The following is a 23,964-nucleotide window of genomic DNA, read 5'->3' on the forward strand; positions in this document are numbered from 1 at the left end:
TGCTGCTGGCCGTGGGGCCCCCCTGACTATGGCGGGAGGTTAAGGGCAGCGATCTGGTTAGGGAGCTCTGGGGACTAAAGTTTTTTTTTTTTTTTTTTTTTTTTTTTTTTTGCGGTACGCGGGCCTCTCACTGTTGTGGCCTCTCCTGTTGCGGAGCACAGGCTCCGGACGCGCAGGCTCAGCGGCCATGGCTCACGGGCCCAGCCGCCCCACGGCATGTGGGATCTTCCCGGACCGGGGCACGAACCCGCGTCCGCTGTATCAGCAGGCGGACTCTCACCCACTGCGCCACCAGGGAAGCCGGGACTAAAGTTTTATTTGTAGAGCACTTAGAAGATGGAGAACCACAAGTTGTCACTGTCGATGACTGGGGGTAAAGAGGAGGGTTTAGCGAGTACTCGGTAACACCCGTGTGTTGAAAGCAAGGGATTTAACTTTGCAGATCCTCAGGTCTATTCATATGAAAAACTGGAATAAAAATATCCACATTCTAGAGTTAGTATGAAAATCAAGTGAAATAATGTCTATAAAGGTCTTAGCACACTTCCTGGAGCATAGGAAAGTGCCAGGGGTGTCTAGCCAGAAATGATTTGTTTGTTCAACAAAATGTATCAGAACATTGGCAGGAGGAACACACACTGAGTCAAGCACAGTGGCTGGTGGAGCTTTGCAGTGGAAAGATTTCGGACCTGGAATTAGGAGTTGTGGGCTCTCGTGTTGCTTTACTGAAGCTATGTACTGGGAAGTCACCTAAGTGGGGTGGAGAGGCTCAGTTTGGTATCTGTAAAATTGGGGGGGGTGGGTTTTGAACTAGAATAGTCTTCAGGACTCCTTCCAGCTCTGACAATCTGCAAAAAAGACACATTTATGCCTTCCTGAAGCTCCAACCCAGATGAACAGAACACACTAGATGTAATCCTGACATAAGGCTGGTCTCCACCTGCAAGCACAACAATCCTGTGAAAGGTGTTCAGCTCGTTCATCCACTCCACAAAGACTTACTGAGCACCTACTCTGAGCCAGGCACAGTAGAACCTCTGCCCTGATGAAAATTACATTCTTGTGGAGGAGACAGACAATAAAAAAAATTAACCAAATGAACATATACTTTCATGTAGAGATAAGTGCTGTAAAGAACATAGAACAGGGCGATGGATTAAAAGATTAAGGGAACTCAGAAATCACAGCTCTGAATGGCACAAAGCCAGAGTTCAAACCCAGATGTGACTCCAGCACCCTGTGTACTCCTCCCCCACACTGTTTCCTCCTGTAGATAAATTCTGGAATACAGAGGCAGAGTATGTCCAAGGCAGGATGTCTGCATCTTGGTTTTGGGTGTCTTACACTGTAGATGTGTGTATGTATAATCACACATGTGAATACACACCTCCTCCCATGACCCCAAAAAGCACCACGATTGAAAGTCAGTGCCACTGGAATATCCTTGCTGCAGATTAATTGTTGGTAATTGTGAAAACTGCTCTTTTCCAAAGATAACAGAATGTGTTTATTAGACACAACCGAAGAGAATGTATTTCTATTGTTAAGGGTGTTGCTCAGTGATCAAAATCCTTTCCTTCTTGGTTGCTAGTAAAGTTTTTTCTCCCTGTCCTCTTCCTTCTTTTCTAGTTTTGGAGCTTCTTTTCTCTACCTTTATGCATCCTGAGTGTACATGTCTTTCAAAGTCAACTCATATGTCTATTGGAAACAAATAAAGTATAGATTATGAGCCATTATAAACATGTTCTGGAAGAGGTTTGTCCAAGATCTCATGCTGATCCGCATAACAATGCTGGAATCAGAATCCACTCAAGGCCACACCATTTCACAAAATTCCATGAGCTTCCTTTCGTTTCAAGTCCCTCAAGCTTTGAAAAGGGGAGCTATTGTCCCAGTTGGGTCACTGGGAAGTGGATTAAGGATTTTGGAGTTGTTGGACCTGGGTTCACATACAGACTCTGCCACTCATTAGCTGAGTGTCCTTGGACAAGCCACTTAATCTTGCTGAGTCTATTCCTTTATTTTCAAAATAACAGCACCCATCTCATGGGGCGATTGTGAGGACTGAATAAGCTATTATATGTAAACTCTTTTTTTTCTGCCAGTGCTAGTTTCTACCAATGGTGATGTTTATTAACTGTAAAAAGTACCAGATATGGCTCCGGGCACATGGTGGGTATTCAGTCATGGCCGGCTCTACTTTCAATATGAATAACAATAAAGAGTAGTGCCTTATGGTAAATGTGAATTTGCAGACACAGATGAGAAAAGGCATAATTTAAAAAAATAGGCTATATATTTATCAGTGGTTTCAAAATCTTCCATGGTTAAGAGTCCTCTGCAATGCTTTTGAAAATGCAGATTCTAAGATCCTACACCAAAATTCTGATTTGGTAGGTTTGGGTGGGGCCCAGGAATCTGCACTCAAACAAGGAATCACGAGGTGATTTTGGAGTGGAGACCCAAGGAATCCCCACCTAGAAATCCTGATCTAGAAAGTATATGGGAGAATGACGAAAGTGAAAGGGGACAGACGTGGGTAAGGTATAGGCTGTTAGGAGTGGTGTTGAGTAACCTTCTGGTGATTGGACCAGAGTACAGCCCTTACTATGCAAGAAACAGAGGCTTTAATATGGACATTGTGTCCATAGCAGAGGGAACTGTATAGAATGAATGACATTTAGGAGCCTGGGTTCTCTTTTTGTTAATTAATTAATTTTATTGAAGTATAGTTGATTCACAATGCTGTGCTAGTTCCTGCTGCACAGCAAAGTGATTCAGCCATACATGTACATAAATATTCTTTCCCATTATGGTTTATTACAGGATACTGAATATAGTTCCCTGTGCTACACAGTAAGACATTGTTTGTCCATTCCATATATAATAGTTTGCATCTGCCAATCCCAATCTCTCAATCCATCCCTCCCCCACCCCCCTCTCCCCCTTGGCAACCACAAGTCTGTTCTCTATGTCTGTGAGTCTATTTCTATTTCTTGGAAGTTCATTTATGTCATATTTTAGATTCCACATATAAGTGATATCATATGGTATTTGTCTTTTTCTGTCTGACTTACTTCACTTAGTATAATAATCTCTAGATCCATCCATGTTGCTGCAAATGGCATTATTTCATTCTTTTCATGGCTGAGTAGTATTCCACTGTATACATATACCACATCTTTTTTTTTCCTCCGTCATAACACTTCTTTTTTATTTCACTTTTTATTTTATATGGGACTATAGTTGATTAACAATGTTGTGTTAGTTTCAGGTGTACAACAAAGTGATTCAGTTAGACATATACAAGTATCTATTCTTTTCCAAATTCTTTTCCTAATTAGGTTGTTACAGAGTATTGAGCAGAGTTCCCTGTGCTATACTGTAGGTCCATGTTGGTTATACATTTTAAATACAGCAGTGTGTACATGTCAGTCCCAAACTCCCTAACTATCCCTTCCCCTCACCCTTCCCCCACTGGCAACCATAAGTTCATTCTCTAAGTCTGTGAGTCTGAAATAAGTTCATTTTTTTTTTAGATTCCACATATAAGCATTATCATATGATATTTCTCTTTCCCTGTCTGAATTTCTTCACTTAATATGATACTCTCTAGCTCCCATCCATGTTGCTACAAATGGCATTATTTCATTCTTTTTGATGGCTGAGTAATATTCCATTGTATATATGTACCACATCTTCTTTATCCATTCATCTGTTGATGCACATTTAGGGTGTTTTCCTGTCTTGGCTATTGTGAATAGTGCTGCTATGAACATTGGCATGCATGTATCTTTTCGAATTAGAGTTTTGTCTGGATATATGCCCAGGAGTGGGATTGCTGGATCATATGGCAATTCTATTTTTAGTTTTTTGAGGAAACTCCATACTGTTTTCCATAGCAGGAGTCTGAGCTCTTAATCTGCCACCCACTGCCTGTGTGATGATCTCAGGTGGCCCATAGTTTCCCCATCTGAAAAATGAGAGTGTGGAACTAGACGAACTCTTAAGACAAGTCCACCTCTTTGAGTCAATTATCAACTCCCATGTGGGTATCAGAGGCCAAATGGAACAAACAGATCAAGGAGGGATTGTTCACCTTGGCTGAGGAGTACATAGGTTTTCTGAGAGAAGTGAGACCCAAGAGGGCTTTTGAGGAAAGATGATGTATTTTAAAGGGGGAGAGGGAGGGATGCAGTGCATTTACTCTAATGAGGAATCGAAAGGGCAAGGAGGAACCAGTTTTCTGGAGGGAAGGTTCCTGTGGGTGAAGCTCAGGAGGTGGGGTACCAAGGGGACTTTTGAATATCAGAAAGAAGTCTTGTATCCTGTTGGCCATGAGGAGCCCCTAAAGAATTCTGAGTAGAATAAAGACACGAGCAAAATTCTGCTAGGAGGGCTCAATCACTGCAGATCACTAAGAGCTGGATTATCGTGGTGGCAGTGGGAAGCAAAGAAGGACCTGACCCCGAGAATCATTTCTGGAGAAGGTCAGACTGGACTTGGTGATTGGCTGGACACACACAGGAGTGGGAAAGTGGTGGATGACAGAGTTTCGAGCATGGTGCATTCACGTCTGAATTGCCCCAGTCATAAGTGACATCCGTTGAGGTGTGTCAGAAATATGCTCCCTTTCTTGGAGGCCCACAGGAGAGGAGAATGTTGCCAAGTGAACTAGAAATGGAAATCTTTTGTCATTTCAAGGAAACTGGAAAGAACTGAAGGCTCAGTGTCCTCTCCTAGGAAGAAGACTGACATCAGAGACTGCTCTGCGTGTCTCTGGCAGTGTTTACTAGAGACGGAAGGTAGAGCAGAGCCTGCAGGAAGCTGTGATTCATGGACAGCATGCTGGGATCCTGTGGCATGGGTTCCACTGCTAACTGTCCAACTCTGGACAAGTTACTTAACTTCTCTAAACCTTCATTTTGCCATCAATAAAAGGGGCACTTGGAAAATAATAAAACCTACTTTCTAGATTGTTATCAAAATTAAATGAGATAATCTAAATCAAGTGCTTATTATAATATCTGGGACATTATAGGGGATTTTAATGTATGGTAGATTAAAAAATTTTAGAAAGATAATATCATGGTCCATATAAGGATATATAACAGTTCGGTTTTGCAATTCATGTAAGGCTTCCTCTAATTACACTTGCTGATAATTCTGGTTCTTCCCCTGCACCTGTTTCAGGTGAGGTTCTGGGAAAATCTGAATTAAAGGAATTTCATCCTGAGGGTCATCCGTGTTCATACAGGGCTTATGATACCAAGTCACTGAGACACTGCCCAGCACAGCCTTCTCATGGAGATGATGTAACAGCCATTCCAGTAATTTCATTAACTTGCTTACAAGAGAGTAATTGTTCTGCATGGGGTTGTTTTTTTCCCCAGTTTTAGGTATATGCTGTTTATTTGAAAGCACGCATGGAACTCTATATATTATTGTAAAACTTAATTTAACACTTAACTTTAAAATTTTAAAAGATTTTGGCAAACCCTTTCTGGAATGGCAACCCTAGTCCCACCTTAATTTGCTGTCACATGCATGTAGAAAATTGCTAGATCCTTGACATTCTTTGCTGTTTTAAGGCATCGATCTTCCAATAAGTTATATATGTGCTCTTATGTACTTAGTGACTCTTTTTCAACAATTGATGTCTCAGATCCCAGCATCTGGGAACAAGTTTAATGTTCCCGTAACATCTTTGCCAAAGGCCAAGAAGTCATTCGTGGGTATTCTTAATATTTCCATTATTTTTACATATTTCTCTTAATATTATATTTAAACTATTTTAGCTTTATCTTTTTCATCATCTAAATACTGTTTTGACAGGGTTTGTCATGATTACAGATTAGCCTGCTTTCACACATGAGGAAGTTAAGAAGCCTAAGCTATCCCAAAGTGTTCTGGTTGGTAAATGGAAGAGAGAGGATTCCAACCCATGTCTTTGGACTCAAAAGCCTGTGTGTGTTCTATTTTTAGTATTTTCCACCCTGTATTTCTCAATGTTTTCCTGGAACAATTATTGCACCGTATTATACCACCTCTAAGATCTTTTTAAATTTATCTCGTTTGTTGTGTATGTGTCTACTAAGTCAGAATTTGAACTTCTGATGAATGGGGCATTCTCTTATTCATCTTTATTTCTCTCAGAGCCCTAACCGTACCTAGCATTTGGTAGGTGCTCATTAAAAAGGTAGTGAATCTATAGTGTAACTGGTGACATTTGTGAATAATTAGAGCTTTCTAAAATTGAAATCTGATCTAAGAGCACCACTGAACATTTTACTTCCCTTGATTTACTTATTTTCCACCACACATATACTTCTGTATAGAATATATGTAGCTCATTGTACTCCAAGACTAACTAGAAGAGAAAGTTCATGCTCGCCTCTTCCTTGGAGGTTTCACAGGAATGAATTGCTGAGCTGTGAAAAACATTTTACCCAAATGCATTTAATCCTGTAGGAAACAAGCTATATTGAAGACAACTCCAATCAAAATGGTGCCATATCACTGATCTTCTCACTCAAAGAAGAAGTTGGTGCGCTGGCCAAAGTCTTACGTTTATTTGAGGTAAGTGCTTTATTCATTTCTGCCTTGAATAACATCATAGCAGACTTCTGTGTTATCTTCTAGTTTGATGTAGTGAAAAGCACATAGGATCTGGAATTGGAAGACTTGATTTTCAGCTTAGGCTCATACATGACCCATCTGTGTGAACTTAGTTAAGTCTTTCATTCTCTCTGAGCTAAGCCTTCTCCATTTCATAATTAGGATCATTCAAAATCACTGGCTGCACACCAGGAAGCCAGTGTTGGACTCATTCTTCTTTCATCAAACTTTCCTTGAATTAATTACAGTCAAGCCTTCATGTTTGCAAGCCCTACATCCCTCGGATTCAACCAAAATTTCGATCTGGGTTTGGCTGAATCCGCAGGTATGCAACCCATTGGTAGGGAGGGCAGACTGTATTCATTGTACCACTATTACCATTTTCTATAAGGGTCTTGAGCATCCCAGGATTTTGGTACCCATAGGGTCCTGGAACTGTTTCTGCATGGGTACAGAAGGACACCTGTACTATCCTCTCAGTGTTCACAAAGCACTCTTTAACTTTTAACTGCAGCACTTATTTGCCTTGTGAAATGTATACATTTCTGTCTGACCCCGAGGATAGTTTCTTCAGGCAAGGAGCCTTGTGTGAGTCATCTTTGTGTCAGACTCAGTTTTTGTTTGTTTGTTTGTTTTTCTTTTAACATCTTTATTAGAGTGTAATTGCTTTACAGTGTTGTGTTAGTTTCTGCTGTATAACAAAGTGAATCAGATACATGCATACGTATATCCCCATATCCCCTCCCTCTTGTGTCTCCCTCCCACCCTCCTTATCTCCCCACCAGGTGGTCGCAAAGCACTGAGCTGATCTCCCTGTGCCGTGCAGCTGCTTCCCACTACCTATCTATTTTACATTTGGTAGTGTATATATGTCCATGCCACTCTCTCACTTCATCCCAGCTTACCCTTCACCCTCCCCATGTCCTCAAGTCCATACTCTACGTCTGCGTCTTTATTCCTGTCCTGCCCCTAGGTTCATCAGTACCTTTTTTTTTTTTTGGATTCCATATATATGTGTTAGCATATGGTATTTGTTTTTCTCTTTCTGACTTACTTCACTCTGTATGACAGACTCTAGGTCCATCCACCTCACTACAAATAACTCAGTTTCATTTCTTTTTATGGCTGAGTAATATTCCATTGTATATGTGTGCCACATCTTCTTTATCCCTTCATCTGTCGATGGACACTTAGGTTGCTTCCACATCCTGACTATTGTAAATAGTGCTGAAATGAACATTGTGGTACATGACTCTTTTTGAATTATGGTTTTCTCTATGCCCAGTAGTGGGACTGCTGGCAGACTCAGTTTCAATATATATATTAAATGTTCAATTAAGAATGAAATTTAATTTAAATATGAGCAAAGGAAATTAGACTTTTCAAAAACACTTTTGGGGGCTTCCATGGTGGCACAGTGGTTAAGAATCCGCCTGCCAATGCAGGGACATGGGTTCGAGCCCACGTCCGGGAAGATCCCGCATGCCGCGGAGCAACTAAACCCACGTGCCACAACTGCTAAGCCTGCGTTCTAGAGCGCACGAGCCACAACTACTGAAGCCCGCACACCTAGAGCCCGTGCTCTGCAGCAAGAGAAGCTACCGCAATGAGACGCCCATGCACCGCAACGAAGAGTAGCCCCCGCTCGCCGCAACTAGAGAAAGCCTGTGTGCAGCAATAAAGACCCAGTGCAGCCAAAATTAAACAAATTAATTTTTTAAAAAAGGTCTTTAAAAACAAACAAACAAAAAACAACACTTTTGCCCTGGATTTTAAGAAGGAATATTTTTGAAGCAAGTAATTTTTTTTTTTTTTTTTTTTTTTTTTTTTTTTTTGCGGTATGCGGGCCTCTCACTGTTGTGGCCTCCCCCGTTGCGGAGCACAGGCTCCGGACGCGCAGGCTCCGGACGCGCAGGCTCAGCGGCCATGGCTCACGGGCCCAGCCGCTCCGCGGCATATGGGATCCTCCCAGACCGGGGCACGAACCCGTATCCCCTGCATCGGCAGGCGGACTCTCAACCACTTGCGCCACCAGGGAGGCCCTGAAGCAAGTAATTTTTTACCCCTAGTACTTTAATTAAATGCTATCTGGTGACTACATACATAAATAGATGGAGAAGAGACAAATCTCCCAGACAGAGGAATGCCAAATAATTTAAGTAGATCCTCTGGAGTCAAAGAAGGAGAGCATAACTCCCCACTCCCTAGGTCTGGGCCATGAAGAGTGACTTGATGAAATGGCCCTTTACCTCTGTGGCCTTCCTCCCCAAACCCATAACCCCTGTCTAACCATGAGGAAAACATCAGGCAAACTCCAATTAAGGGACAGAATACAAAATACTTGACAGTACTCTTCAAAACTGTCAAGGTCATCAAAAACAAGAAGTGTCTGAGAAGTTGTCACAGTGAAAAGGAACCTAAAGGGATATGACAACTAAACATAATGTAGTGTCCTGAGTGGGACTGTAGAGCAGAAAAACGACATGAGATATAAACTAAAGAAATTCAAATAAAGTATGGTCTTTAGTTTGTGGTAAGGTATCAACATTGGTTCATTAATTGTAACACTTGTTCCATACTAATACAAGACATTAATATTAGGGGAAACTGGATATAGAGTATATGGGGATTCTCTGTACTATCCTCTCATTTTTTTCTGTAAATCTAAAATTGATCTAAAAAAATAGTCTACTTTAAAGAAATTAAACTTGGTTATCCAAAAGGAGGAAGAAAATGTCTGCCTGAATGAGATCAAGAAATGAGTGTAGAAAAGAGAGACAGAGTGCTGTCTGAATGACAAGCTGGTTGTAAGAAAGAATATATCTGTAAAATATAGGAATGTCACATTCTAGTCTTTGTGTTATACAGTTCATCCTCATTTTCCTCTTAAGAGGTCAGGCCTTAGTCAGGGTTAATAAATGAAATAATAGTAAATTAACAGGATGTTTTCAACCTAATAAATAAGCCACAAGTAACTAAATTACTAGGATGAATGCACCCAAGGAGCATGGACTGTATGTGGGATGGTTGAAGCCCAGAGTTCATGACCTTGACAGGTTGTTTAACATGTGTGCCTTTGTTTACTCATCTATAAAGTAAGGCTAATGATCCATACCTCCCTGGGGCCATGAGACTTTATGTGCTATGTGAAATGCATGGTATGACTGAGCCCACAGATGATGCTCATACGATATCTATTCCTTTACTCTTTCTACATGTGTTCTATGAAACCTATCAGAAATCTCTGAGAACATGTGAAGAGGAGAAAGATGACTAGAGACAGTCAGAAGTCTTGACTTAAAAACTTTTTTCCCAAAAAAGTAAAAAAAAAAAACCCCAAACTTAGAATGAATTAGTTGTATATTTTGTGAACATTTATAGCAAATGGCAATGACAAAGAGTCAGGGCAGCCCCGTTAAAGAAAAGCAGAGTAGCTTAATAGAACCAAGGGATTATGGTGGCCACAGTGTATTTGTGTACTTCATGTCTTTCATGGTATCTTGAACGAGATGGAGAAGTAAGTGCTAGATAAAATTACAGACAAACCCTTTAAATTGTGTAGTTGACACTAAACTTCTAGACCATATAAAATGAAATCAAAGGTAATAAATGGCAAAAAAAGAAAGAAAAAGAAACAGGAAAAATCTAAACTACACTTTTGGGCAGTGTTGCCTAAGCAATATTCTATTGAATGCCACAAGTTAGTAGATGTTTTACTAGAGAGTTACAGGGGAAAATATGGCTGGAAAATTCTGCGTCTAGATTTTGGAGAGCCATCATGCCTGTGAAAATATTAAAGACTATGGAAAGCCCTGCAGAGTGGAAACCTATTCAATGCTATCTTACTCAGAATTTCCCAAACATTTTTGGTCATGGAACCTTGTTCAAGAAAGACCTATTACCATTTTGCAGGCACTCGTGTTCCACTGAACTTATGCTATTTTAGAGTTAGGAGCTCCAGACTATCAGTTATAACCTAGGTCTGGGACCCTGAGGAGTAGAACAGCATTGGGATTAAGACTATATTGTCTGGAACAAAACTGTTTCGGTTGAAAAACCAGTTGTGCCACCTATGAGCTGGGTCGCCTTAGGAAAGTTATTTATCCTCTTGGTGGCTTAGTTTCCTCATTTTTAAAATGAAGGTAATAATAAGCTTGCTTTATAGGGCTGTTGTGAAAATTAAATGAATTAATACATGCAAAGTACTTATTATAGTATCTGGCACATAGTAAGAGCTCAATAAATGTTTGCTCTCATTATTTCTATGCACCATAATTTTGGAGAGTCGTGGAGCATCAGAGACTCTTAAAGTCTTAGCTCTATGAGAAATAGTTAAAGGATTAATGGGACTTCCCTGGTTGTCCAGTGGGTAAGACGCCACACTCCCAATGCAGGGGGCCCAAGTTTGATCCCTGGTCGGGGAACGAGATCCTGCACGCATGCCGCAACTAAGAAGCCCGCATGCCTCAAGTAAGACCTGGCGCAGCCAAAATAAATAAATAATAAATAAATTATTTAGTTAATATTTTTTTAAAAAAGGATTAAGTTTAATTGGCTTGAAGAGGGAAGATGGGGTGAGGAAACAATAGGTTCATTCACATATTTGAAGGGCCATTGTGGAAGAAGAATATTAGTTATTTTTTATTACTTCAATGGCAAAAGGCCAAAGCATAGAAATTATAGGAAGCATATTTCAAATCACTTGAAGGACACATCTCTACTGTAGAAGGGTGCTGGAAGCCATTGATTTCAAGCATTATTACTATCAAAACAGCTAATAAAAGGCAGGGCAGAATCAAAGCAAAAATTATGGTATAAATAAACTTACCTTTCCTTAATAAAGACAGAAGATAAAAATCTATTCCAAGGATTCCCTGGTTGTCTAGTGGTTAGGATTTGGGCTTTCACTGCCGTGGCCCAGGTTCAGTCCCTGGGGGGGAACTGAGATCCCGCAAGCTACACAGTATGGCCAAGATAAAAAAAAAAAAAAAAACATTACAGCTCCTCCAAGATTGGCAATGGAGGAGAAACATGCCATATGGGAGAATCACCTGCTCCCTGTGAGTCCCTTGCTAAGTACTCCTGCAGTCACCTCCATGCTTAATGAGCACTGCTGTCTTTTCCTTAGATGATCAACACCAAAGTCATCATCCCATTAAGGGATGATGTTGCCTTCCAATGGGCTTGTGGTCTATTAGACTTCAGCTAGTAACAACATCAGAATGCAACACAATAGGCTTGATTATTATAATGAAGATACAGATGTATAGTGTTTACATGTATTGGGTGGGTGGTAGGGACAGTGAAGCAGATGGTTTAGTGAATTGGGGCCAAACGATGAGAAACATACCCAACCCTCTATCTGCCAACCCACAAACACCCTGTCCTCAGCAGATTGATCTCTTAATTCTCTGCATTTTCCATACCTCTCTATATTTTTAGCCTCTACGTGCTCACATCCCGCGCCTTCTTAGAACAGTAGTCTCCCGAGAGCCTTTACTGCGAGTGGCTTAGTAATGGGCTATAAAATTAGAAGCAGGCTCCTGGGGGAAGTTGCAAAGAAGAGGTCTCCCTTCCCCTGCCAGCACTCCGCTAATCGTTTTCCCATGAATTGGCCAGGGGAGGGAACAAGCAAACAGGCAGATATACAGAGATCTAAAGTATCAATGCATGGGTGTATTCAGTTGTCATCATTTAATTGATGGAGACACAGAGGTTCAGTCTAAGCAAGCTGCCCAAGGCCAGACACTTAGAGGTAAAAACTGCTTCCAAGTTCACCTTCCATTTTCATGGTAGATTGGTCTTTTGAAAACAAATCTATATATTTGTTTATAGTCTAAATATGACATATACAGTCTATATTTGTCGCATTCACTTTCTATGTGTGACCTCTGCCCAGATGACCCACGCCTTCCCCTCATCAGATAGTCAATGAGCTCTTATTTTCTCATTTATGCATTCAATCAATGTACTTTGAGTATCGGCTGGGTTTTGTTTGTTTGTTTACTTGTTTTTATTGGAGTATAGCTGCTTTACAATGTTGTGTTTGTACAGCAAAGTGAATCAGCTATGCATGTACATATAATCCCCTCTTTTTTGGATTTCCTTCCCATTTAGGTCACCACAGAGCATCAAGTAGAGTTCCCTGAGCTATACAGTAGGTTCTCATTAGTTATCTCTTTTATACATAGTATCAATAGTGTATATATGTCAATCCCAATCTCCCAATTCATCCCACCCCCCTTTCCCCCCCGGGTGGCCATATATTTGTTCATATATTTGTGTCTCTATCTCTGCTTTGCAAATAAGATCATCTATACCATTTTTCTAGGTTCCACATATATGCGTTAATATACAGTATTTGTCTTCCTCTTTCTGACTTACTTCACTCTGTATGACAGTCTCTAGGTATTGGCTGTTGTCAGACCATATATAAGAGCTGAGGAGACTGCGAAGAGCCAGGCAGTCAGTCTCTGCCCCTTTAGAACGTGGAGGAGCTCAAGCTTCCATGAGCTTTCTTAACCCAGGCTTAGGGCAAAATTGGCCAGGGGAGGTTTCTTGCAGATATAATGTTTAAGCTGAAACCTAGAGGGTTGGCCATGGGAGAGGAAGGGGGGACGTACATTCCAGATTGAAGAAACAGCAACACAGAGCTGACTTTCTAAACTTTCATCATGAAGTTAGATCCCACATTGTGAAAATGTAGACAGAGTGCTGTGGTCCGTTGATGGCACATGACTTGTGATTGCGCATCAGTAGCCTGGACTGAAAAAGGCCACTGGGCCATTTTGATTTTCTCTCTCCAGTGGCAAGAAAAGGGAGAAAGGGGAACTCAGGACAAAAAAGCTCTTTTCTCTAAAGCCTTGAAAAGAGCCTGGATTAAGCTGCTAGCCCGGCTCTTCGCCAGGAAGGGGTTCCCTCCGAGCTGGACACAATCCCAACCACATGGAAGGGAGGGTGGGGGAAGAAATAACCTAAAAAAGAGGGACAAGACCGAAGGAAGAAAAGACCAAGAGATTACAACAGAGACCCTTCCAGGAGAAGCAAGAGTGGGATCCCAAAAGATGGTCTCCAGGGCGTGAATCCTTCTGAAAGTTCAGCTTGAACCTGCCCAAGAACTCTCCTCCACAGTAGAGTGGGAGATGATCTTGAGCTCCCTCTAGAATTTAATTGTGCTTCTCCTGCTTTCCTGTTCAGCCCAGTGGGTTTAATTTTCAGACTCCTGGTCAGCTAGGGCTGTTGCTGGCCCTCTCGTGAGCAGAGATCAGTAAAATATACAGGAAGCCCTGCCTGTACTTTCGTGAGACTTATCTTTGTAGTTACCATTTCTCACCCCAAATGTGGACATAGTCCCCACACTGTTTCTGCCTTTGTCCCACAACAGTCTACAGTCTCTTCTTCTTCTTCTTCTTCTTCTCCTTCTCCTTCTCCTTCTCCTTCTTCTTCTTCTTCTTCTCCTTCTTTTTTTTTGACTGCGCCATGCAGCTTCTGGGATCTTAGTTCTCCAACCAGGCATCAAACCCATGACCCCTGCAGTGGAAGCACAGAGTCCTAACCACTGGACCGCCAGGGAAGTCCCCAGTCTATTCTTAAAATAGCTGCCAGACTGCTCCTTTGAAAACATGAGTCAAAGGATGTCTCTCTCTCTGCCCTATTACCTCTCTTAGCTTCTTAATATCACTCTAAGTGAAAATCAAAGTTAAGATGACGGCCGATAGGTCATTCTTGGTTACTTCTCTGCCTCATGTCCTATTGCCTTCTGCCCCGTGCTCACCCTGCCCCTGTCACACTGGCCTCGTTGATGGTCCTCAGTCATATTGCACAATGTCTGACCCCAGGACCGTTGCACTTGCTGTTCCCTCATGACCTACTCCCTCACTGACTTCAGGTCTATGCTTACATGTCACCTGTTTATTTTTTGAGGACTTCCTGACCCCATTGTTTAAATGGCACTTCCATTGAACCCCTGGAATATTCTGTCTCTCTTTCCTGCTAATTTTTGTCTGTTCCATCTGAAGGCAGTATATTTTACTTGTTTATCATAGTCATTGTTTGTCTTTTCCTTCAAGAATGTAAGCTTCAGGAGGGCAGCAATTTTTCCTGCTTTTTTGTTTTTGTTTTGTTTGTTTTTATTTTTCTTTTTTTTTTTCCCACGCCATGCATCATGTGAGATCTTAGTTCCCCGACCAGGGATTGAACTCTCACCCTCTGCATTGGGAGCATGGAATCTTAACCACTGGATCACCAGGGAAGTCCCCAGGTTTTTCCGGGTTTGTTTGCTGTTGTAGCCCAGCACCTAGGACAGTGTTTGGTACAAGGAAGGTGTTGGATCGGCTGAGTTATGAAAGCCTCCTGTCCGTTTACTTGAGACCAATGACGTGGGACATCGTTTGTGACTGTCTTTGATGTTGCCCCCAGAAAGCTCTGAAACAGGCCAGGACATAACTTCATTTGCACTTATGCCAAGGCAACAGCATGTAGGGGGTCCGAGAAGCTCCCCCTTTCCAGTCTAGTCTCATCTAACAATATGCTCAGCATTTCCTTCTCCTTTCTAAAACATGCTCTCAGGGAAAAAGCTGAGAAAAGTTTAAGGTAAAGCAAATATGAAAGGGTAAAATGACTCATCAGCTTAATGTGTTTCAATTCCCAGGGAAATGTGTCTCTACACCAGGTTGAGAAAGGTAGTGTATAATGATTCTTACTGAGTATCTGTGAACGAAGCCACAATTGTGCTAGGTACTTTCCCTCTTTTTAATTCTCATTAAGCTGCCAGGTAATATTATGATTTTTATTTTAAACAGAGACAAACAAAAGTTGAGAATGGCCAACTAAAGTATCCAAAGGTAGTGAACAACAGAACAGAATTTGAACTCAGATTACTTCCAAAGCTCACATGCTTTTTGCTGTACCATTCTTCTTTCCTTGAGGAATGAAATGGAGGAGGAGAGGAAGGGGCCCTAAGCTGGAGGTCAAGAAAAGGTCCAGAAGCATGAATCTGTTTTTCACAATTCATCATATTCATTCTGTGTATCTATAGCTTTATCCACTTGTGACGAATCCCCTTTTAGAAAGATTTCCTCATGGATCTGGTCAATCCTTGTTCAAATAGACTGTTCATTCCACTTTGCTTTTCTCTGATCCCCACACTGTCTGTTCAAGGGTCCTGAGTAATCAAGTTGTTGCTCAGCCATCTTGTACGCAGAAATTAACTACTGGACAAATTGTGAAGTTGTCTTTGGAATGTTTAACTCTAAACCTTTCTTGCCTCTGCTAAGATGTCCACGTGTATTAACACAAAGAATTCTTTCTTTATCCCTCCCCCAAGACGTGCTGAGTGTGTAGGGGTCAATTTTTAACCTGCATAGAGCCCTTGTTTAAAAATAAAAATTCATTTACTAAAAGGTAACTAAGATCATAATCAGGTTTGGAGGTTCATTTCTAAAGCCTCTCTTAGCAACCACCAAAATTATTGGTATCTATCTAAGGATCCACACTATTAAACTGGAAAAACTCCACTAAGGAAATTGCATGCCAAGCTAGGGAGTTAATTGTTAACAAATTGATTCAAATGGGAAAGAAATCGTTTAAAAAATTTGGCTGGATATTCTTAGCCAGAAATTTCACTCACTTAAAAGATATAATTTAATTTTCATTATATGCATAATATTATAAGACATTTGGCAAATAAATAGAAGATACATATAATCTCATCCTAACTCACCATGATGCATTTCATTCTAGCCTTTTTTTTCCTTGGCCTGGGCATAATTTTTTGAAACATATTTTAATGATCACATATCTATATCCATCGTATTTTCCCAAGTGGCTGTCATTATAACCATTTAAGAGAGAAAGTTAAATTTTCATTATAAAAGTAATAAATGTTGTTTTTAGAAAAGTTGAACTGTGATAAAAAAGAAAATAGAAAGGAGACAAAAATCAGCCCTAGGTCCGTCATCTAGAGACTATCACTCATATCTTGGCGTGCTTACTGGCGCTGTATTTTATGCATGTTGTGTTGGTTTCTTTCTAATAGTTACATAATCTCCACTGAATGATTACACTGCAGTCCACCTAACCATTCCCCTATTATGGGAATTTAGTCAGCTTACAAATTTAGGTAAAAAATTTTCCCATTAGTTAGGTCTCCAGAATTATAAAGACTGAGTCATGGGGCATACATTGTCTTATGGCTATTCCCAAAGTGAGAGGCTTCTCTCTGGAAGTGCTGTCACATTGCGAGCGGTGGGGTGTGGGTGGGGAACATTATCAGCCTGTAGTCTGCCTGCCAGCCTTTTTTTCACTCTACACCCTTTCTCACCTCCTAGCCACCCGCCCTCCCATACTGTCTTGCAAATAACCATGCCGACGGTGTGTGCACTCCTGGTTCTTGGCTTTGCTGTTTTCTCTGCTCTACACAAGGCAGACATTGGTTATCTCTTCATTTGAAGTTTCAACTTAGGTAAATAGTGGGCGGAGCTTAAGCATTCTCTATCATCCTGAGCCAGGAAGGGTGACATGGCTCTTGGCTGCGTTTAGGAGGTCACCTCTGTTTGCATAAAAAGCTTTAGAGCCACCGCTATCTCTCTGGCCTTCTCTCCTCCACATTCTCTCTCTCTAGTCGGGACTCCCACATTGGGTGACCTGGTCAGGGGCTGTGTTCTCTGCAGCTGGTGCCCATAAATAATAGCTCCATCATGTACCCCTGAAAATTATGAGGAAGAAAGAGCAGGAAGGGTGCCTGCGTAGGAATGCTTATTACTGTGTTTGCTATACACAGAGGTTTCATTTGGGGTGGGGGGTTGGCATAATAGCAATAACAATGATAAAAGCTGATGTTTGAGGGATGCTCACCGTTATCTCTGGCAGGAAAGGCTGTGTGGTTAGGAGACCAATGTCTGAGATTAGAGGAAAAGGGCCTCCCTCTCCAGCCACTTTTAACAAAGCATCTTTATCTCTGATTTCATTTTTTACATGTTCCTTAACCTCTTCAGAGGTCTGTTGGGAAGGTCACAGAAAAGAATTCTAAACTGTAAAGTGATATTCAAATGCAAAAAGATATTGTTATTGTAATTATCCCTGTGCTCTTCAACCATATGCCACTAACCATCAAGAAAAAAGATACACTTCTTGAACTACAAGGTCAATGAATTTCATTTCTTTGAAACTATAGAGTTATTCAAGTTAAACATTTTTTCTGGGTACATTTTGTCCATTTCAACGTTTGGGGCAACCCCCTTTTTTATTTTAATAAAGTAAAGAGGCTTGGTTTTCTTCACAAAGAACAGTACTGTCAATGAAATCAAACTTTTGAATAAGTAGCAGATGAGTACCACACATTCAAATTTGAGGACCAATTTAAGTAAATAGTTCTTAAATGACAAACCCCATAATAACTAAAGTACCACCAGCTAAAGACATTGAAGGTGAGAAATTTTATTAAGTGAGTATTATTTTTGTGGCATTTAATGAATGCCTGTACATGAGCCTTCCCTTCTCAATGAGGCCTCATGTGTCCACTCTATTAAATACTGCAAAAATCTCCCTCATTCCATCCCAGGACTGCCCGTTCCCTTCATCCTGCTCTGCTTTGTATTTTTCCCTCAGCCTTAATCATTATAATCATTATAAAATAATACACAAATCGGTTGTCTTTTATGTTTGTTGTTTGTCTCTTCACAACCTGAATGGAAGCTTTGTAAAGGAAAATATCTTTGTCTGTTTTGTTCACTGATATATCCCAACCACCTTGCAGAGTGATCAGTACCTAGTAGGTGCTACATATACATTTGTGGCATAACTTGAATGAAAAGTAATTATATAAAAATATGAATGGTATTATACTGGATAATTTTAACTGAGCATTTACTAAGTACCTGGCAATGTGTTTGTATCATCTCATCCAATGTTTCCAACAAATTTATGAAGCAGGTACCATAGTACCACCAAATTACAGGTGGAGAAACTGACGGTTAGAAATGTGAAAGTACATTTTATAAGGTCTCATAGTCAATATAATTAAGAACTTTGATTTAAACCCAAGAAGCCTGACTCCTGTGGACTCTATTCAAGCAGAACAATGTTGCTTGTATTTATTGATTTATTTATTGAGGTACTATTACTGAGATTCTGTGAGATGTCATTCAGGAAAGGAGGTTTTCCTGTGTAAATATTTTTGGCAACCACTGACCCAATGAAATCTTATGTTTGCAACTCTAAGCCTTGAGCAGATTTACACGTGATTAAATTCTGTGGCATTTGAACTATCTCCCCCACCTCTTGTGATTAGTTATTTGGTTTTGCAGAAGAAAAGGTAAACAACTTCTGCAGTGTTAAAGACTTTCTTCTATTCTTTTTTTTTTTTTTTTTTTTTTTTGTGGTACGTGGGCCTCTCACTGTTGTGGCCTCTCCCATTGTGGAGCACAGGCTCCAGACGGGCAGGCTCAGCGGCCATGGCTCACGGGCCCAGCCGCTCCGTGGCATGTGGGATCTTCCCGGACCGGGGGCACAAACCCGTGTCCCCTGCATCAGCAGGCGGACTCTCAACCACTGCGCCACCAGGGAAGCCCTTCTATTCTTATATTTAAAAAAAAAAAAGACAAAAAGAAGAACTCCTCTTCCTCATCTCTCCTCCTTTCGTTGTGTTTTGCTCTGGTTTTGAGTGTTTGGTCTGTGTCAATTCCAGTGACTGCCTCCTTCATATACTCCCTTTCACCTATTTTCTAGGAGAATGATATAAACCTGACCCACATTGAATCAAGACCTTCACGTTTAAGGAAAGATGAGTATGAATTTTTCACCTATCTGGATAAACGCAGCGTGCCCACTCTGGCAAACATCATCAGAATCTTGAGGCATGACATTGGTGCCACTGTGCACGAGCTTTCCAGGGACAAGAAGAAAGACACAGGTAAGAGAGAGAATTTTTGCAACACAGATGACCCTACATTCTCATCATAAAATAATGGCAAAAGTAATCTCTACCCTGGAAGACCAGGATTAAGTGAGAGGATATAGGTTAGGGACTCAGACGAGTACCTGGCATATTTAGACATTTAATAAATCTTCTTTTCCCCCTACCTCAAGATAGCTGTTTCTTATATTAGTTGTCTTCTGCTGCAATTTTCATATATTTTTCATTCGTGGATTATTTTGCTCTCAATTTCCTAATTTCTAGAGGTAGGATGATTAGGGTATCCAGGGTGCTTTCTATATAAATATAATTTCAAGACAAATTCTTTAGTTATCTCCATGTCATCTCATAGCCTCTCCCCAAGTCCTTCTCATGACCTGTCAGTTCTGGAGCTGGAGCTCCTTGACTCCTTGTTCTTAGGTCTTTCACTGTCTCTCTGTCTCTTCCACTAGATTACAAGCTCCTGGTGGGCAGGGAGAGTCTCTTACCTATGTTAATATCCTCAGAGTCTAGTACAGTGCTTAATACACAGCTCTCAGCAAATGCTTGTGAGTGAATGGCTAAACAGAGCAGTTGTCAAGGCTTGCTCTGACCCCTTATTTACTTGCTGAAATTGCTACTGAGTCCAGACTTGTTCTGCTCGGGTCATGTCAGGCCAATAAATCAGGAGACGAGTTGTTAGGGCAAGGAATAACGACTTGATAGCAGACTAGTGTCTCAAAGAACCATCTTACCTTATCAAAGCATTCAGGCCTTCTTTGATACTAAAAAGGCGAAAGGGTTTGTTTGTTGCAAACTTCTTGGTGCAGGAATCCTTTGTTCTTGCAGGTGTCCACATAGGTCAGGTCATGATATTCCTATAAACCTCCAACAAAACAAATACTATTCTCTGTTCTGCAACTAGTTATCCCTGTATGTATGAACTCTTAAACAGAGGAGCCCTGAGAATAGGCTATCCTGTAAATTTCAGGCTATAGGCAACATTGTTTTACAAAACGAGCAAAGCCATCATGACTAAGCACAAGCAACAGAGTACAAAAGTTAAAGTAAAAGAAACAGCTCTAATATGGAGTCAGATTTGTTCTTCCCTATTACAGAATGTAATTGATGTGCCCTGGAGGGGAGTAAGGCAGTAGAGTGTAGGAATTAGGAGTATGGGCTTGGGGTTGGACAGGCTTCAGTTCAAGTCCTACTTTGTCCACTTATTGGCTTTGAGACCCTTGACAAGTCTCTTTAACAGCTCTGACCTCAATTTTTCATAGGGCTTTTGTGAGGATTAAATGAGATCTTCCATAGTCAGTGCTTAGAACAGTGCCCAGCTGGATAAATGAGAGTATGTGATGGTTGTTAAATTGATGAGCCATGCTAATACATTATTATTAACTAGAGGCTATACATTAGCGATCATGCTTTGTATCGTGTAGTTCTGTTGGTTTTGGTAAATGCATAATGTCATGTATCCACCATTACGTCTCATGCAGAATGGCTGCAATGCCCTAAAAATGTCCTGTGCTCCCCCTGTTCAGCCCTCCCTCCTTATCCCCTCCCCCCTGGCAACCACTCATCTTTTATTGTATCCATGATTTTGACTTTTCCAGGATGTCATGCATTATGAATATGGAATCATAGAGAATATATCCTTTTTAGGCTGTTTTATTTTTACATTTAGCAAGGTTCCTCCATGCCTTTTTGTGACTCGATAGCTCATTTTTTGTAATTACTGAATAATGTTCCATTGTATAGATGTACCACATCTTGTTCATCCATGGGTAAGGCTGTTAAACATTCATGTGCAGGTTTTTCTGTGGACATAAGTTTTTGACTCATTTAATTAAATACTTAGAAGTGTGATTGCTGAGATGAACTACTTTTTTCCTATATAATCAAACATTTTTTTCTACTGTAAAATCAAAAGCTTTTTTTCTTGCCAAAACATTGAAGACTAGCTCAAGAGGATTTCAGGCTCCGTACCTGAAAATAGTATGTTAATAGGCAGAGATGCTTTAAAATGAGACAAGACCCACCTCTTTGCATAGGCCATTGAAACATTTTCCAAAAGACACCTCCGAGGCCATCCTAGGAGGCCTTCTCTCTTCTTGCTCGTGTCCTCCTGTGGCTGTAACCAAGACGAAGAAGTCCATCCTGGGCTTCTGCCTTTGCCAAGGGTGGACAGCGATGCGCACGGTCTCTGGTCCCTGGGGGCGGGTACTTGGAATTCCTCCTCACATTAACCCTGTCTGCCTTCCTTCCTCTTCCACCTCCCAAGTGAGCTGCTGCCCTGATGTCCGCCTTCTCTTGCTTTTCTGGCCACCTGCTCCCAACAGGAGCCACAGGCACTCAGGGCAAAGGGCCTGCCGAATCGTGGGTCAAGTTCTGCCTCTGCTTAGAGCAGGTAGAGGCCAGGCCAGCTGGGGCCCTGGGGTAGGAAATCAAAGCAACTGACAGGCAGGCAGGCAGCCCCCTGGGGAGACAGGGAAGATGCATAGAGATCAGCTGAAGGGCTGGCAGCCTGAACGGGAGGCTCAGAAATAAGATGTGAAAGAACCGTTAGGAGCCCAGACTCCGGAACCAGGATACACACTTGGTGTGACTTTGGGCAAATCACTGATCACCACAGTCTATCACTGTATCAGATGAGAGTACGAGTCTCTGCCTCGCAGGATTAATGAAATAACACCAGTGGAGCATTGAGAACAGCACCGAGCATGCTTAAGGGCTTAACAGAAGTTCTCTATTCTTAGCATTATCGTCCTTGTTATTATAAATTATGACCTGAGCACGGGAGCCATGAAAAGCCAGCCTGTACACAACTACGTTTTCAGAGATTCCGGGAACTAGAAAATAACCTCACAGGTCAGGCAGCCCAACAGACTCCTTAATTTTTCATCATAAAAAATGGAGGCCGTGACTTGCCTTAAGGCACAGAGTGAATTCTGTGCAGTTGTGGGCAAGCGGATGTCTAACACTGCTCTGTGCCTGGCACCGTGCTAGGAGCCGGAAGGAGAGAGTCAGCACGGCCTGTCCTTCGTGAGCTCATAGGCTGGCGAGGATGACGGGACAGCCAGGTGAATACAAAAGAGGGGCGGGTGCTGTGATGGAGACACGGCTGGTGGAATTGGACCTCTTCTCCACTTTTGACTCTGAGGACCCAGCAAGTGTGAAAGTGAAGAAGCCAGCGTTCTGACCCAGAGGCGCCACGTCATCAGGGTGGGGCTCATCCGAGGTGGAACGTGGCACAGGTTTGATTCCCTGGCGGGGCTCAAAATGGCAGGGCGTTGATGTTTAACGTTGGATTGATATGTTACCTAGTGAGGAAAAAACTTCTCAGACTAACCCTTTAAAACAACACGTGTTTCTCGACCCTTATTCCTTTGGATGGTTGTTCACCCTGTCCCATATGGGCTGCCACTCCCTGACACGGTTTCCTGACCTTCATGTCCACGTAACGGACCAGCTGCTGTCGATGCAGTGATGCTGAAACAGCCCAGCTTTGCACCTGCTGAGAGACACAGGCCCTTTGGGTTTCTGGGGTAGTTTCTGTGAACTGGAATCTGGGCCCAGAAACAGACCTTTTTAGGGGAAACAACCATTCCTTTGCAGAGTTGTTCTTTCTGTCGAACTCCACGGGAGGATGATTAGAAGAAGAAAAGCATCATCATAGATCCGAACCTTTGATTCTTTCACTCGACAAAATGCCCTTTCTATTGAGGGGCTCAGATCTCAGGGGCGAGTCTGACAGCAGGTTGAAGGGGAGAGATCTGAACCCCTCAAATCAATTAGGCTAAACCACTTTCCATTCTAGTTTTCAAACCGTTCAAAAGGCCGTGTGGGCGCTAGAAAATGAAAGTTTTCAGTTTCTTAATTGCTAAAGTTCCCCACCCAAGACAGCTTAAGGGAAGGCTAATTATGGTGACATGTTAAAGAAACCCCAACCTTCTAAAATGCCTCCTAGAGAAGCTGATGGGAGTTTAATAGGATTTTAATCCAGAGAGTCTTTTGAATACTTGAGGTCTATTCTCCTGCTACCCTCTCTCCTGATGACCTCAAATCCTTCTTCAACCCAACATGAAAGAGCGTTAATATCTTCCATCGATCAATCTACTAATCCTTTTACCTTTCCCTTTGAGTCTTCTGCATGACATTACATTGAGCGGGGGGTGGGGGGGATGGAAAATTCCTACATGGAGCCAGATTGCAGCCAGGAGAAGCAGATGGACAAAATGACTTGGCTAGACAGAGGTGTAGGATCATCACCTTTTGAGAAATGTATCTGTTTGGCATTATTTTTCCAAGAGCAGTTGGCCACTGAGTAGATTTTGTTCATGCTGTGGTGATTGTAAGGGTCTTGCTGTGGAAACAAAGAGAGTCCAGACTGCCAGGACAACTGTAATTTTCTGTGGGGAGTAGAAAGGCTATTTATTTATTTATTCATC

The 23,964-nt window shown here is 41.6% G+C and overlaps 1 protein-coding gene across 1 annotated transcript in view; it reads left to right on the forward strand.

Annotated features, from left to right (window-relative positions):
- PAH (phenylalanine hydroxylase) overlaps window positions 1-23,964 on the forward strand; it is a 71,370-nt gene that overhangs the window by 1,042 nt on the left and 46,364 nt on the right. Inside the window, exons 2-3 of the mRNA XM_060112764.1 lie at window positions 6,472-6,579; window positions 19,345-19,528. Coding sequence (XP_059968747.1) covers window positions 6,472-6,579; window positions 19,345-19,528 — 292 coding nt within the window. The remainder of the gene's footprint in view (window positions 1-6,471; window positions 6,580-19,344; window positions 19,529-23,964) is intronic.

Source organism: Mesoplodon densirostris, chromosome 11, assembly GCF_025265405.1.
Source record: "Mesoplodon densirostris isolate mMesDen1 chromosome 11, mMesDen1 primary haplotype, whole genome shotgun sequence".
Lineage (NCBI taxonomy): Eukaryota > Metazoa > Chordata > Mammalia > Artiodactyla > Ziphiidae > Mesoplodon > Mesoplodon densirostris.